The 13,495-nt window shown below is 40.8% G+C and overlaps 2 protein-coding genes across 2 annotated transcripts; one reads left to right on the top strand and one right to left on the bottom strand.

Moving 5' to 3' along the window:
* Nucleotides 1-4,054: 4,054 nt before the first annotated feature.
* Nucleotides 4,055-5,849, top strand: LOC139343947 (lipid droplet assembly factor 1-like). Its single transcript, XM_070981805.1, has 5 exons — nucleotides 4,055-4,153; nucleotides 4,388-4,502; nucleotides 4,638-4,806; nucleotides 4,899-5,044; nucleotides 5,294-5,849. The coding sequence occupies exons 2-5, from the start codon at nucleotides 4,401-4,403 to the stop codon at nucleotides 5,333-5,335; spliced, it is 459 nt and encodes a 152-aa protein (XP_070837906.1). The 5' UTR covers nucleotides 4,055-4,153; nucleotides 4,388-4,400; the 3' UTR covers nucleotides 5,336-5,849.
* Nucleotides 5,850-6,556: 707 nt separating this feature from the next.
* On the bottom strand, nucleotides 6,557-11,785 carry LOC139344090 (ER lumen protein-retaining receptor 2-like). The gene is made up of 5 exons (XM_070982026.1): nucleotides 11,497-11,785; nucleotides 9,534-9,634; nucleotides 9,271-9,429; nucleotides 8,903-9,155; nucleotides 6,557-7,935 (listed from the first exon to the last, which is right to left on the bottom strand). Exons 1-5 carry the CDS (start codon nucleotides 11,585-11,587, stop codon nucleotides 7,901-7,903), a joined length of 639 nt encoding a protein of 212 aa, XP_070838127.1. The 5' UTR covers nucleotides 11,588-11,785; the 3' UTR covers nucleotides 6,557-7,900.
* Between the last annotated feature and the right edge of the window lie 1,710 nt (nucleotides 11,786-13,495).

Genomic DNA, 13,495 nt, shown 5'->3' with positions numbered 1-13,495 from the left:
TCCTTCTGTGTGTATGCTGGAGGAGCTGCTGATGTTGGTGAGTTTTGAGAGGTGGCGAGGGGCTGTCCTCCGCAGCGCCCTTTACCACCCTCCAGGGAGCCCTCTTTGAGCCTCTCCCCCTCCCCAGTCGGAGGGACAGGAACCTAAAACAGCCCCCTTCATCTACCAAAATGACAACCACTGACAATGAAGACTATCCCATTTGACACAGGGCAGACTCCAAAGACATTTTGTTCTCCTGTGGCCAGCTGTTCGCTGAAAACTCCTGTGCAACTTCAAAGAATGGGAGTGGGAGAGAGGGGAGGTGGTTAGAGACGGATAGTGTGATGGAGAGGTGTGGGTATCGAGTGTGACAAGCGAGAAGGAGGGGGGAAAAAAGCACCAGGTCCCTCTCATAAAACACAGCAGGCTTTAGCTGCCGCATGTCAGTGAGGGCCAGACATCAATAGTGTAACACATGATGTAATTTTAGGAGATGCACAAGAGGTGGACATGCATCAGGTAACATAGAAGCACAGGAGATTTCTGACTATTTTATGCTCCTCCTCTCACAGTGATTAGTTTTTACAATCAGCGGATGCAAATTGGAATTTGCTGACAGCCTATCAATCACATCCCAGCTGTAATGTGTTGAGCGGCTTGCCACGTGCCAGTAGACATATCGTACAGTCAATTTGCTCTCAGACACTCAGACATATCTCAGTGTCAAAGGTATATGGGACACATTAAGAACATTCAATTTTCATCTACCCTTACGTAGGAGAGCGGGATGCTTGTCACAAGAGTCATTTGTCTCAGGAGCAGAGCAACTCTCAGCTCTTATTTTGCTCAGCAGGAAAACAGGTTTAAACTATTGTATGTGGTATATTTTAGGATTTGTGTCATGACTCATGGGGTCAAAATCTATTTCTAAAGGGACGTTTATGGCAAAAATAACACACAAGAGTTAATGTTCTTTCAGTTTCTGGTTTCAGATTCAAACAAATCAATTAAAATAAGTAAAATGCATAAAATTATCTAATAAAATGGTTCAGAAGAAAAAATACACCACTGTGCGCTACAGTTACTTTGACTGTACATGGCTAAAGCAACCTAACACTGACCTTATGATTGGCTTTATATTGATTATTTCAGACAGTGATTGATAATATTGAGTTCTCTGAGCAGCTCAATTCATACTGTCGCAGTGCCTTGAATAACAACAATTTCACATGTAAGTCAGATTGTTTTGAACTTTAGTTTTCACAAATTATTGATGCTGTTATGTCATTTAAATAAAATCCATAATAGTTTTGGTGTGGAAGAGCAAGTAACATTTGACTGTTATTGTACCTAAGAGTGAAAAAATCGCCCTGCTTGAAGGAAATACCGTAGCAGTAAAAACACTCAATAAAAACTGTAACAGCAATCTGATGTTCTGGACTTTCACCATTTTTAGTGGTGAAAGATAAAAGCTGTGCCCCAAATCTATACTGAATATTAATTCTATGCAGGATTTGAGAAAAGAAATGACAAAATGAAACACAATGCAGATTTTAAAACTTTTATGCTCTTTGGAAAGTTTCACTGAGAGTCATACTCTCTTTTGCAGGATCACACATTCACACCTGGAGGCTGCCCAGTACAACCAAAGTGCATTCTGAAAACAGCTGATTTTTTAATGGTGTGGTATTGCTGGACATTAGTGTCACACAGACAATGCACGAAGGAGATAAAGGAGCTACTCACAGCTGCAAAAGGGGACATAGTGGGACATAGCAGAACTGTACAGTTACTGACTGTTCGGCCATGGGCTGTTTGCTCTCCCAGATGTTTTACAGCTGTGACAGAAGATGTCTACTGGTGAGCATCCAGCTGCCAGACAGGCCTTGTTATGAAGTGAAGCAGTGGACCGATGTGTGGGTCGGCAGTCAGAAATTATGTGGTTAAGCACTGCAGCAGCCAGGCTGCAGTGAGCTCCAGAGCACAGGAGAGACAAGTGGAAGTTTCCACTATGAAGTGAATAATCTGAGAGTCATAAAAAGGACAGCAGGAAGAATAGTTGTGCTAAATTATTGGGAATTCCTTCTTGCACACACACGCACACACTCACAGCTCAAGGTTTGGTTCAGTGAGTTCATTGCGTTTAGCAGTCTGGAGAAGTGGATGCAGTCTCTCTCACCAAATCATTCCCCTGTACTCAATACAACAGTGTGATTAATTAGTATGGCTGGCAGCTATAAAGGGTCCAAATAAGTTGTCATCACCGGTCCCGGAGGTGTCTCTCTTTGGTGTAGTTTGAAGACAGATCACACCGCCATTTCCCTTGCGAAGACCTCGCAGTTATGTGCCTGCATAAAACTCAAGGGGCTAAACTTAATTTGTGGGTGGCGGTGGCAAGACCAGCAAATCCTATCTTTGATTGAAGAAGTAATCAGCGGTGAATGTGAAGTTCAGTCATTTAATATTCTGATCAGTCTCCGTCTTCACAGAGAAATCTGGCCGTTACCGTCTAATAGCAGCACAGTGCAGAGGGGAAGAAAGTATGGTCATTATTTTTAAGGAGCCGTTTCAGTCTGACAGCTGTGAAGTAAACCGGGAACCCCCCTCTTCTGAATCTCCGGAGAACTTCTGTTGTGATTTCCCTCATGCCACAGCAGCAGCTCAACAATCAATCACAGTATTGAACCGTGCATGTTTAAAAGGCTTTGCAGTCTTTACTGAAGCTCTATATTCCACACCAGCAGGGATCCTGATGTTTCACCGCTCATCAGAGCTGCAGAAACGTTCCTGGCTGCTGCACGCAAACTGCAGCATGTTTAAATATGTGTGAATTTATTGAATGCAAACATACCGAAACCGCCTTAATTCAATTTTAATCACATGAGACAAAATAAAAGAGAAAGAGAGCTTTTTCCTCACAAACAAACAAATAATTTAAGAATTCATCACCTGTCCAGAAAAGACAATTGGTGGTTTATGGTGCAATTAGGCAGAAGCAGAGAGGGCTGGACATGGCATTTGTCATAATTAGTGACAGTGGTCCTTTAATGACAGAGAGTAATATGCCAGAGAAGCCAGAGAAGGAGGAGGTGGTTGTAAGGGTGGAATACACTTGAGAATTAGAAGTACCAAAGTAGACTGGCAATGTTTAGTTTATTTGAGCCATTAAGGTTGTATAGTACATAACTGTCTTTATATATTGCATAGAGCAGATTAAATCAATAACTGTTATTATAATTTATAGTAATAATAAAATGAAAAAGAAGAAGAAGAATAATTCTGGAAAAATAATGCTGGAATCAGGAAGACTAGTGTCCACATCAGAAAACAGCTCTTTATTAATGCACTCATTACCAATACTGATGATACTGTTATTTGTTACAATCACACTAATAATGAGTCATGACTTAAAGAATCATTATATGGACTTTAACACTGGGTTCACCTTTCATTTAAATAAGTATCGCAGTTCCTCAATGTGACCACTGGATGGCAATGTGACAACTGGATTCTGAATACAAACAGGTGAAAAATCAAGCCAAGAACAAGAATCACTATTGATATATCTGCATAATTTCCACTGAATTAACTCCATGTTCTTTCTATAAGTATGGAAATAAATAATATGAGACAGAATTAAATAAATGCAAAATATATTCATTATTTATTCCTGAATAACTGTGCACTGATTAACTACTTATTTTGGCTACTGATTTATAATTTTGTTTTGTATTTGAGGGGCAAAATGTATTGTTGACAGTTATTTTCTCATTTATTCAGTAAATTTAGCTTAGTTTGAAGCCCCCATACTTTATCAGAGGATATAAATCTTGCCAATGTAATTTTTCTAAGGTTGAAAGGAGATATCTTATTAACTATAGCTGTGATTCCCCCCCAATAATTAATAATAATTGCCACTTCCTTTGAAGAGCAAAACTCAGCTCGCACTGAAACACATTTGATGAACAGCAGATGGCAGAAACAACACCAACAAGCCTGTTAGAGTCTGCAATCAGGAATCCAGAAGAGGAAGAAGGAGGAGGAGGAAGAAGGTGTGTTTTCATATAGGGTGTGTTGCCACTGTTGGAGGGTCAGGCTACTTCAGGACATAGCTTCTCATGTTGTGAGCTGAACTTGCTGAGAACAGAACCAGGTTTACCACACTGATCAGGTTTGTACTCACTAACTTAACTGTGTGATATGTTCTCAGGAATGTTTGAAGTTGTTTATAGTGCAGACCACAACAGCTGAGGTTCAGCACAGCCGTCAGCTCGTTGACTAAAGGCTTGTCTTCTGTTACAGCCTTGGCGGCTCACTTGAATCCTGTCTGTATCTAAAGAAACACGACAGCTAGCTGTAAATTGCTGGATTAACCTCAGCTGTGTGGTTTTACTCATGTCTTTAGTTTGGCTGCATGTATGGAGACGCAGCACAGCAGCAGCAGCAGCAGTGTGACTGACTTTCAGCAGCTGTGGGGAAGCTGGACCACCCTGTTCAACCGCCTTTATGACGACCCCAAGGTAATGCCTCTAAGGCCCTGCTCTTTATTCTTTATTTTCTATACTTTTCCCATCAGGAATGCAGAGGTGGACAGTCTGCGTGTCCTCCCAGCTCACTGACAGTGACAGCTGCATGTGTCTTTCTCTGTTTAACAGGTATCACAGCTGATGAATACAAAAATCGGGCTGTACCTCAGCAGCCACCCTGTCGCAGCTCTGGCAGTGTTGCTGTTCAGCGTTATAGCTGCACTGCCTGTTGGCCTTTTCCTCGTTTTTGCTCTCGTGACCAGTGTTATGTCTGTAGTAGGTTTTGTTTTCTTTGAAGGTAAGTGTTTCATGTAAAAAAAAACAACCAGTGTATGACATTTTACGATACACCGCAGCCTCAAACCTGTGATTTCTGTCTGTGTCTGTCAGCGTTCCTGCTGTTTGTAGGAGGGTTGAGCCTGCTGTGTGTGCTCTCCGGCATCGCCCTCTTCTCTGTCGTGGTTTCATCCATCTTTAATGTGTTTTATATCACCATCTCCAACATCCTCAAACACTATTACCCACATCTGCCAGAGGTAATGAGATATCACCAAAGTTTTCAGCACACTTTGATAGCAATCTATAATCATCAATGTCATCGATTAGAGTTAGAAAGTGCATTATATTTAAGGCTGCTTTTGACGCGTGATGCATTGAAATCAGTGGAGTTTAGTGTATCCTCTCTTCTAAAGTGATACTCTGTATCATACGCACATTCGTAGTAAAATCTGTCACACTGTTTCCACATTGTCTTAATTTTTCTCTCCTCTCTGGTGATTTTCCAGGGGAAGGAGAGGAGAATTTCAAATCTGAAGGAAATGCAGTAGCTCGATTCTTCTTCTCCCTCATTTGTCAGCTTTGATGTGGGAAAGCTCGAGATCGCTGAGTGTACAGAGGCCTTAAATCAACACTACTGAAGCTTGATGAGAGGGATTCAGAGGACCCCTGAATGTAGTTTATGGTGGCTTGAGCCTGAGATCTGCAGATTTAAAAGATTTTCTAAGCACAAAGACTCCCTGATGGTTACTGTCTATCTTTATATATGGCACAGCAAGTGTAATAAGTCTTCAACAGCCAAAGGTCCATGATAATTTTTCAACTGCCTCAATAATCAAATACTGAAGACTTGTTTTAATTTAATCCGTACATATTTTGAATGTACACATCTTGCACAAAGCAGCTCCTGTACTCTGTCCGAAAAGGCGCTGCACTACTGTGGATTATGGTTTTCAGTCTGGAAATGTACATCTGCAATGTAACTGTTACATGTTTATGTTAACCTCGAAAGAGCACAATGTTGTACACATGTAATGCAGCTTTGAATAAATGCTCATCACAGTTAAAGTCTGTGCTGTTTATATTGTGTTCGAACAGAGATGGAGAGATGACTTTGATGTGTTCTTGCTGTCAGCTCATTAACTGGTAAAAATGCAGTGTGTTTGGCTCACACCAGCTCAGTCCTGCATGTTCAGCTGTGTATTTTGGTTGTGAGCGGCCACAAATGATCTTTATTGCAACGAATTAAGCTACTACGTGTGGTATATTGTCTTATTTCAGTATTTCTCAGCATTTCTGACCCTTATTCCTGTCCCCTTTTGAACAGGTGAGGACGATGGGTGTGAAATGTTTTCTTTTTTGAACGTGTATATGCGACATGCAAGGACTTCACTTACTTAATTTGATCACATATAATGTTGCCTGACATTGTTTTGTTGTTTCAAAGACAAAAAGAACTGTAGAAAAAAGAAGAGAGAATGATCACCTGCAAGTGCCGAATATTTAAAGGTGATCTGTAGTTAACGCTGCATTTTTAACATCTAGGTGTACTTTCTAGCTCTTCTTCTTCTCTTACCACCACCTATCAGTGAAATAATGTAAAATCATTGGTGGGAATGTGTATCACATCACATGACAAACAAAACAAGGGTCCATATGTTAAAAAAAAACAAAAAAAAAACACTGATCATAGTGCTGAAGGTACCTTTAAAAAATGTGTGCTTCTCATCTGTTCTTGCAGGATTACAATGAGAACACAGCGACACTGGAAGGTGATTCTCATAAAATCTTTAATGGAGGTGATATCATGCAAAAAATGACATAAAGAGTTGAAATAATCCTTTAAGAATGACTAATTTGAAAAAGTCAACGAGAGGCCTTTAATAGAAATGCACTCGGCGAACGCCGTGATCTCCCTTTTCTCAACCACTGAGCAGCACAGCGTCCACTCTGCTTAAGCGTTCACACTCCTGACACACACTTAATGACTGAAATATCACAACCAGTCAAAGGGCTGCAGGATTCTCATGGCAAATATCTGCACACTCCTCTGTGCCGCTATGAGAAGAGAGATCATTATTCAGCCATTCATTATTGCTTACCCTGACTTCATTGATTTCAACCTTTAGATAACTGACACGTCACTGCTGGAAGGTGTTCAGGAGTTTGCTCGTGGGGCGCAATTGAAAGCAGAAACAAGGTTTGTGCTCTATCTACATTCAAAGTGTGATGCTTTAAGACTGTATGAAATCTATATTAAAGCTGTAGAACAACTGATGCATTCAATACACTAAGCTGAGGGGGAAAAACATATGAAAGGCTTTAATTCAAAACGAGAGAGCATTTGAAAATACTGACATCTATGATGAAACGATTGTTGGCATTAAAGTGATGTATCCATGGGTTAATTCGTAAACTTAAGATGAAACTACAAATCCACCTATGAGCTCTAGTTACAAAAAGTTCAGATTTTTTGATGTTGAACCTGTTAAAACGTTGTTTTGAGCAATTCTACAAAGCAACGGTTTTACAAAATGGATGCGTGTTGGCGTAAAATTTTGTTGGTTGGCCTCCTTTAATGTCTCCAAGACAGAGTACATGTATTATAGTATATGCATACGGTTATCTAGACAAAAACTAAAATAAAAATACTGTGAGAAACCGGATCCAATCCTCACCAGGCACTCAGATACATCACTCTTAATCTCACTCTTTAATAAGACTGTACATTTGTGCATTTCATTACCAAGCCAAACAAGGTACTTCTCAAGAGTTGACCCTATTTGTGACATTATAAAAAAATAAAAAAATAAGCGTATACACCTCACATGTAGAAAAAAAAAAAAGAAGCCTTTTCTCCCATTTGAACAGCAATGAAAAGAAGTTTAAGGCAAGATGCTGAACACAGAAATCCAAAGGTTGATCTGGGATGATCTTTGTTCAGCCCTGGTGTTTGTTGGCATTTACCAGTTCCATCAGTAATCATCAAGAAGACTAGTGTTTTTCCCCGATAGTTGGCTCTCTGTCTCAGGCATCTTTTGCTGTAGGTCACGAGATTCCATGATGTCATCTCCACACCCCCTGAGTCTGCTGGGAGTCGCCGTCTCCTGCACTTTTTACGCCGGCAGGCTCAGCTTCTTGCCTTTCAACACTGAGGGGGTGGGACACAGAGTGAGGCAGTCAGTAAGTAAGAACCATAACGGGGCTGGTATAGAGGATTGAGGCCGCTTGGCATTGATTTTCCCATTTCTCTTTGGTTTGAGTTGAGACGTAACTCCCAGTGGCGGTCACAAAATACTTAGTGACTCTACAGCCCCAGGAATTAAAACTCATAACAAAAAGCTGCTTGTGCACTTTTCCTAGTTGAGTTTCCACCCATTCTGAAGAACCACATAGATTAGTCAAATCATGCCAGTGATGAGAACGGCGTGACAGAGTCGCATTTTCGCACAGAGACGTGTTGTTGTTCATAATTTACCGTCACGTTTGAATGTAGGCTGAGGAGACACGCAGAGGTGAAGAAGGAGATGAAGATCTGCACAACTGCCTCAAAAATAGACTCACTGAAAAAATCTGCAAAAAATCTGCTCACTGTTTTATACACATTTCTACATAATTGCACTGAGTTTTGTTTCTCACCTTTGTTCCCTGCACTCCATCTTTCTTTATCTCATTATTTCATTTACAAAGTTTCAGTCATTCTTCAAGCAAAAATGTCAAACACTGGCTGGTTCCTGCTTCTAAATGTAAGAATCTGCTGCTTTTTTTTGTCGTTTATCACAGTTTCCGGGCCATTTGAACATACGACGCAGATTTTTTGTAAGAGGAAGTGAACTTAGACTTGCAGTGGCAATGCAAATAAGGTCCCTGCATTCCTAAAAAGGTTCCTGGAAAAGCTCCAGTGGTGGGAACAGGCTACAGATAACGACCACCAAATCAGCAAAGAAGTTCAAAAAAAGATACAATTCTGATTACATCAGTGATTACAATCTGAACCACTCCTTTAAACGATACATAGATCACTTTGTTCTCCAGGTGTCACATGATAATTAACTTCTTATTCCCTTTGTTTTATCTGCCTACTTTGCCATAACAGGTGATACCAACAGGAAACCCACCTTTGGTGACATAAAGGTAGAAGAAGTCGCAGTAGAGGACAGTCTGGACCACGCCAGCCACAATGGCAATCATGTCAAAGAAGCCTTCAAAGTAGTAACGCCAGATCCAGTTGAAGAGATAGAGGGCTCGATACAGGCCCAGGCAGAACAAGTAATGTGTGGTGATGGTCTCGGCCTCGCCGGTCTTGCTGATCATGAAGAGCTGAGGCAGGATTGCCACTGACTCCAGGTAGATGGAGAAAGTCCACAGGATCTGATGACGATACATTTACACGTCATTGTGCAGGAATAGGAAATCTCAATTGTGGTCATCTTGTCATTAATAAGTTATGTCATGGTTTGACAACCACACAGGAGACTGAACCCACCTCTAGGAAAGAGAAGTCGTGGTTGATAAGAACAGCAAGACCCCCGACAGGAACAACCAGGAACTCCACTCTGAAACTGTCATGGTTGCCATCGTAGGTGGCCCTGAACTTCATGTAGATCAGGTAGACTGTGGCATACGCACAACCAATGTAGATCACCTGGGTAAACGACACAGACCAGCTTGTCACTGAGGCGCTGAGGGAAAACATGGAACCTGAATGAAAAGCTACCGCTTAGAGCTGAGACATGACTGGTGTCTTACCTTCATGCTTGTGTTATAGAGGGAGATGAATGAGGAGAGCAGATCCAAGTAGCGTGTGGTGAACACTATGGCAAAAAGGATTTGGCTCTTTCCAGAGATACCTTTAAGAAAAATATGAAATTACCATTTAGGTTGAGGTGTGCTGTCAGCAACTTCAGAACAGCTTCACAAGCAGTCTGGGTAAAACATAAATCATAATGTTGTTCCTTATTGAACAGTGACATCTACTGGAAACATGATGAATATTTACCTGGAAAATCTGCAATTTCAGAAACCAATGACAAAATGTTTTTCTCAATGTGGCCTGAAATTAAATTCATAATATCCCTAATTTAAAGCCAGTGTTACTCTTTTTAACTAATGCTAGCTTAGTCAAAATGCATAAACTGATGACCTCAAGTTACACAGGACATCAGACACAACAAGAAGTGTGTACAGGTTTCTCTCTTGGTCTGTGTGCACTTGTGACCTGATCACAGCCGAAGGACTATAACAGGCAGTGCAGTGGTTACCAGCAATGCTTCAGCAAAAAAGTACTTGGTTTGAGTCAGCTGGCTTTGCAGGTTAGGGGACCTGAAGACTCTAAATTAAACACAGATGTGAGTCTTAGTCTGAGTGAGTTGTTGTTTGTCTGTATATGTGAGCCCTGTGACTGCCTGGTGACCTATCCAAAAGGCACCCCTGGTTCTCACCTAATTTGTGCTGGGATAGTCTCCAGGCCTCCGCAAGCTTGCAAACGACAAGCAAGACTTGGTCCTCCAAGAGACAGAGCTAGTGTTTTCTCCATCATTGCTCATGTCTGTTCTCACATCACACATAGTCTGCAATAACTGCTTCATCCTCTCTCAGCAATTTTCTCTTCCCTCTGTGTGAATGGTATGCTCTGCACTGTGTGTATAGTATGTCCTCTTTCCAGGTCTTCATGAAACAGAGGTTTTGGTTGGCAGCTTGGTAACACACTTGTTGCTTGATATCTTCTTTGACCAATACTCATCATATATGTATGCACTTTATTTAACTAATTTTGTCATTGTGTTCCTCGGAGAGTAACTCTACTATTGTATGGCTGTCCACTAAAGGGTTTTTTCCCTAATCCAAATCAATGAGACATAAAAATTACCATCTCTTATCTGATACTTCATGTAACTTTTAACCTAGAGTCAACACTCTAGCTTTGTGGGTCAATCACAGCATTTCTCCTCATAACACAAGTACGATCCACCACTGTGGCTCCAGAAATCACTCTAACCTGTGTAGTTCGAGGTGCTGTTTACTATTAACACATAGCACGTGTCAAAAAGAGTCACAGAAATAAAGCATGGCAACAAAAACGTAAACTATTTTAATTCGTTAGCTACTTCCGTAGCGTCTTCTAGAACGCCACGTCAGAAGCCAGACCAAAAAAATCGAGCACCAAACCTCAAATTAACAGAGACTGGAGTAAATGGATGGGCGATGTGTGGAGAAGGTGAAATCAACCAGTGAAACTGAATCTGTGGCAAACGATACCTCTCCCAAAGCACGATTATTCTTGTAATAATCGCCTCATTTTACTACACGGCAGGCAACTAACTGACCATACACTCCCTCAAACCATTGTTTAGCTAACATGCTTAACTCACACTAGCAATTCCTATAAAGTTAGTTGTTTCAATGATATATCTGGATAATATTGCCACTTACTTCAACATTTGATTATATATTTTCAGTAAATATAGCAGTAGTAGTATGTTCAGCAACACTTTCTATTAGCCATCGTTTGCTAACGGTATTAGCTACTGACTCAAATGAATGAGTAGGAAACGTTAGCATGTAGCTAATGTTAGCTAGCTTGAAGCTTGGTGTGTATGAAGAGACAAAGCTAAATCGACAATTTTAGCTGTTAAAGAAAGGCAAAGTTAAAGAATAACATAAATCCGCATTGTAGCATCTGTAAGAAAGATTAATTCCAGCTAGAGCTCACCTGCACACGACCTGCTTTTCCATATTTTGAGTAGCAGGATGATGATAGCAGCCAGATGAGAGAGGTCCCCTGTCAGTCTGAAGATGTTCATTGCTGCAGAATGAAAAAACGGACAGAAAGAGCTAGGAAGCTAATGCAGGTGTGCCTTTTTGAGTTTGAGGTGGATCGCTTCACACTTAGTGCTGTCTTTCGTGAACGCTTCTTCTCGTCAATTTAGAGGCAAACCGGTCTGCGGGATTCACACGATTGAAAATATGGCGAGAGTGCAGGTCGACGTGGAAGGGGGCGTGAGAAAACACACAGGGAGCTTTGGATTGGACGAAACATTGACCGACAGCACGAGAGGATCCGCCTACAGAGAGCAGAGCAGAGCAGAGCAGAGCAGAGCAGAGCAGAGCAGAGCAGAGCAGAGCAGAGCAGAGCAGAGCAGAGCAGAGCAGAGCAGAGCAGAGCAGAGCAGAGCAGAGCAGAGCAGAGCAGAGCAGAGCAGAGCAGAGCAGAGACTGAGCCCCGCGTGCAGGAGGAGGGACTTCACATTGGGTGGGACCAGGGCTTGACAAGCATTGAGCTATATCCAAGATTTTACCACTACATACAATAAAAAGTACATATGTAGTACTTTATAGACATTATATAAATGTATACTGTATATCACTGAGTTGTTATCAGTGAAGTGTCAAGACATGAGTAGCTATTTAATGCTAAAGAGTGCCGAGGTGGAGCTAATTTTAGCAACCTTATGCACTGTTGTTGGGTGGTGTAATCTGGTACAGTATATTAATCTGTAAAATAATACAGTAAATGTAATGGGGTAAAAAGTACAATATTCCCTTCTGAAGTGTAGTGGAGTAAAAATGAAAAGTAATGTAAACTGAAAGCATCTAATAATAATAATAATAATAATAATAATAAACTCTATATGCATAGCACCTTTCATACATGAAATGCACCTTAAAGCACTTTACAGCAAAGGATTCACATTAACAAGACATAGAATGAACATAAAAAAACAGAGATAGTAAATTAATTTAAGATGGAGAATAAAATCCACTTTGTAATTACAGTAAAATAAGATAAAGAGAATGCATAACATAAGATGGCTAAATAAAATACCCTGAATAGTGGTAATGAAATCATGCTAAAAGTCATCCGAATTACCCATCCCAACAAGAACAACACAACTAATGAAGGGGTCAGAGAGATGTCAGTCAAACCGAGACTGTAGCTGCCCACACAGTCCTCAGAAGAGGGCGCTCAGTGTGTGTGTATGGCCTTTAAGTACAGAAGTAACACACTTACTTCCATTACACGTATAGTGTAATATAGTGTAAATGTACTGAGTTACTCTCCAGCACTAGTGGACTCAGAGGCTCCATGTTAAAAAAAAAAAAAGCATGACAAAGTGCCCAGCAGGATTCCCTCTAGTGTGGCTTACATGTTAGAACAATTTTAATCTAAACCAGGATTTGAAGTTGTTTCACCATAACTGCATCACAACTTCCTGTGCACTGGTGCCCTTTAGATTTTTTTTTTTGCTCCTGCCCTTCAGACAGCCTGAGTCCACCCCTGTTCTCCAACAGCAGCCAAGTCACATCAACTGCCAAACTAACAACGAAAGGACACTCAGAAAGGTAGATAAGAAATACGATAACGGCATCAATTAATGCTCTCGTGCAAGAGTAGATAATGTTCAGCGATCTTCTGTTATCGTATACAACATATACAAATATGTACAGTAATCCTCAGAAGAGGATTAATGCAGGTTAATGTGGCCATGACGAAAACACTGTCTCACTGAATTTAACATTTTACACAGTTGATGGTTGTTCCTTTATTTTCAGATATGCTGTTCATATTAGGCAATAACAGGCTGATGGGCCTTTTGCGGTTTCCCATTTACTGTGACACAAACTCTTATCTGTGACCCCCCATTATTTGTAACAACTAAATCTATTTACACTTGATATTACGAATGTCATCATGTTATGTTACTTACACT

Source organism: Chaetodon trifascialis, chromosome 15, assembly GCF_039877785.1.
Source record: "Chaetodon trifascialis isolate fChaTrf1 chromosome 15, fChaTrf1.hap1, whole genome shotgun sequence".
Classification (NCBI taxonomy): domain Eukaryota; kingdom Metazoa; phylum Chordata; class Actinopteri; order Chaetodontiformes; family Chaetodontidae; genus Chaetodon; species Chaetodon trifascialis.
The sequence above is the reverse complement of the archived record's forward strand: the minus strand, read 5'-3'. Positions and strand labels throughout refer to the sequence as shown.

What these genes read in the sequence shown, in the direction of transcription:
- LOC139344090 (XM_070982026.1), bottom strand. Translation starts at nt 11,587, where the DNA reads ATGAACATCTTCAGACTGACAGGGGACCTCTCTCATCTGGCTGCTATC. An exon ending in GAAAAGCAGGTCGTGTGCAG is followed by an intron (nt 9,635 to 11,496) that starts GTGAGCTCTAGC and finishes TTTTTCTTAAAG; the next exon opens with GTATCTCTGGAAAGAGCCAA. An exon ending in ACGACTTCTCTTTCCTAGAG is followed by an intron (nt 9,156 to 9,270) that starts GTGGGTTCAGTC and finishes TATCGTCATCAG; the next exon opens with ATCCTGTGGACTTTCTCCAT.
- LOC139343947 (XM_070981805.1), top strand. Translation starts at nt 4,401, where the DNA reads ATGGAGACGCAGCACAGCAGCAGCAGCAGCAGTGTGACTGACTTTCAG. An exon ending in AGGTTTTGTTTTCTTTGAAG is followed by an intron (nt 4,807 to 4,898) that starts GTAAGTGTTTCA and finishes TGTGTCTGTCAG; the next exon opens with CGTTCCTGCTGTTTGTAGGA. An exon ending in ATTACCCACATCTGCCAGAG is followed by an intron (nt 5,045 to 5,293) that starts GTAATGAGATAT and finishes GTGATTTTCCAG; the next exon opens with GGGAAGGAGAGGAGAATTTC.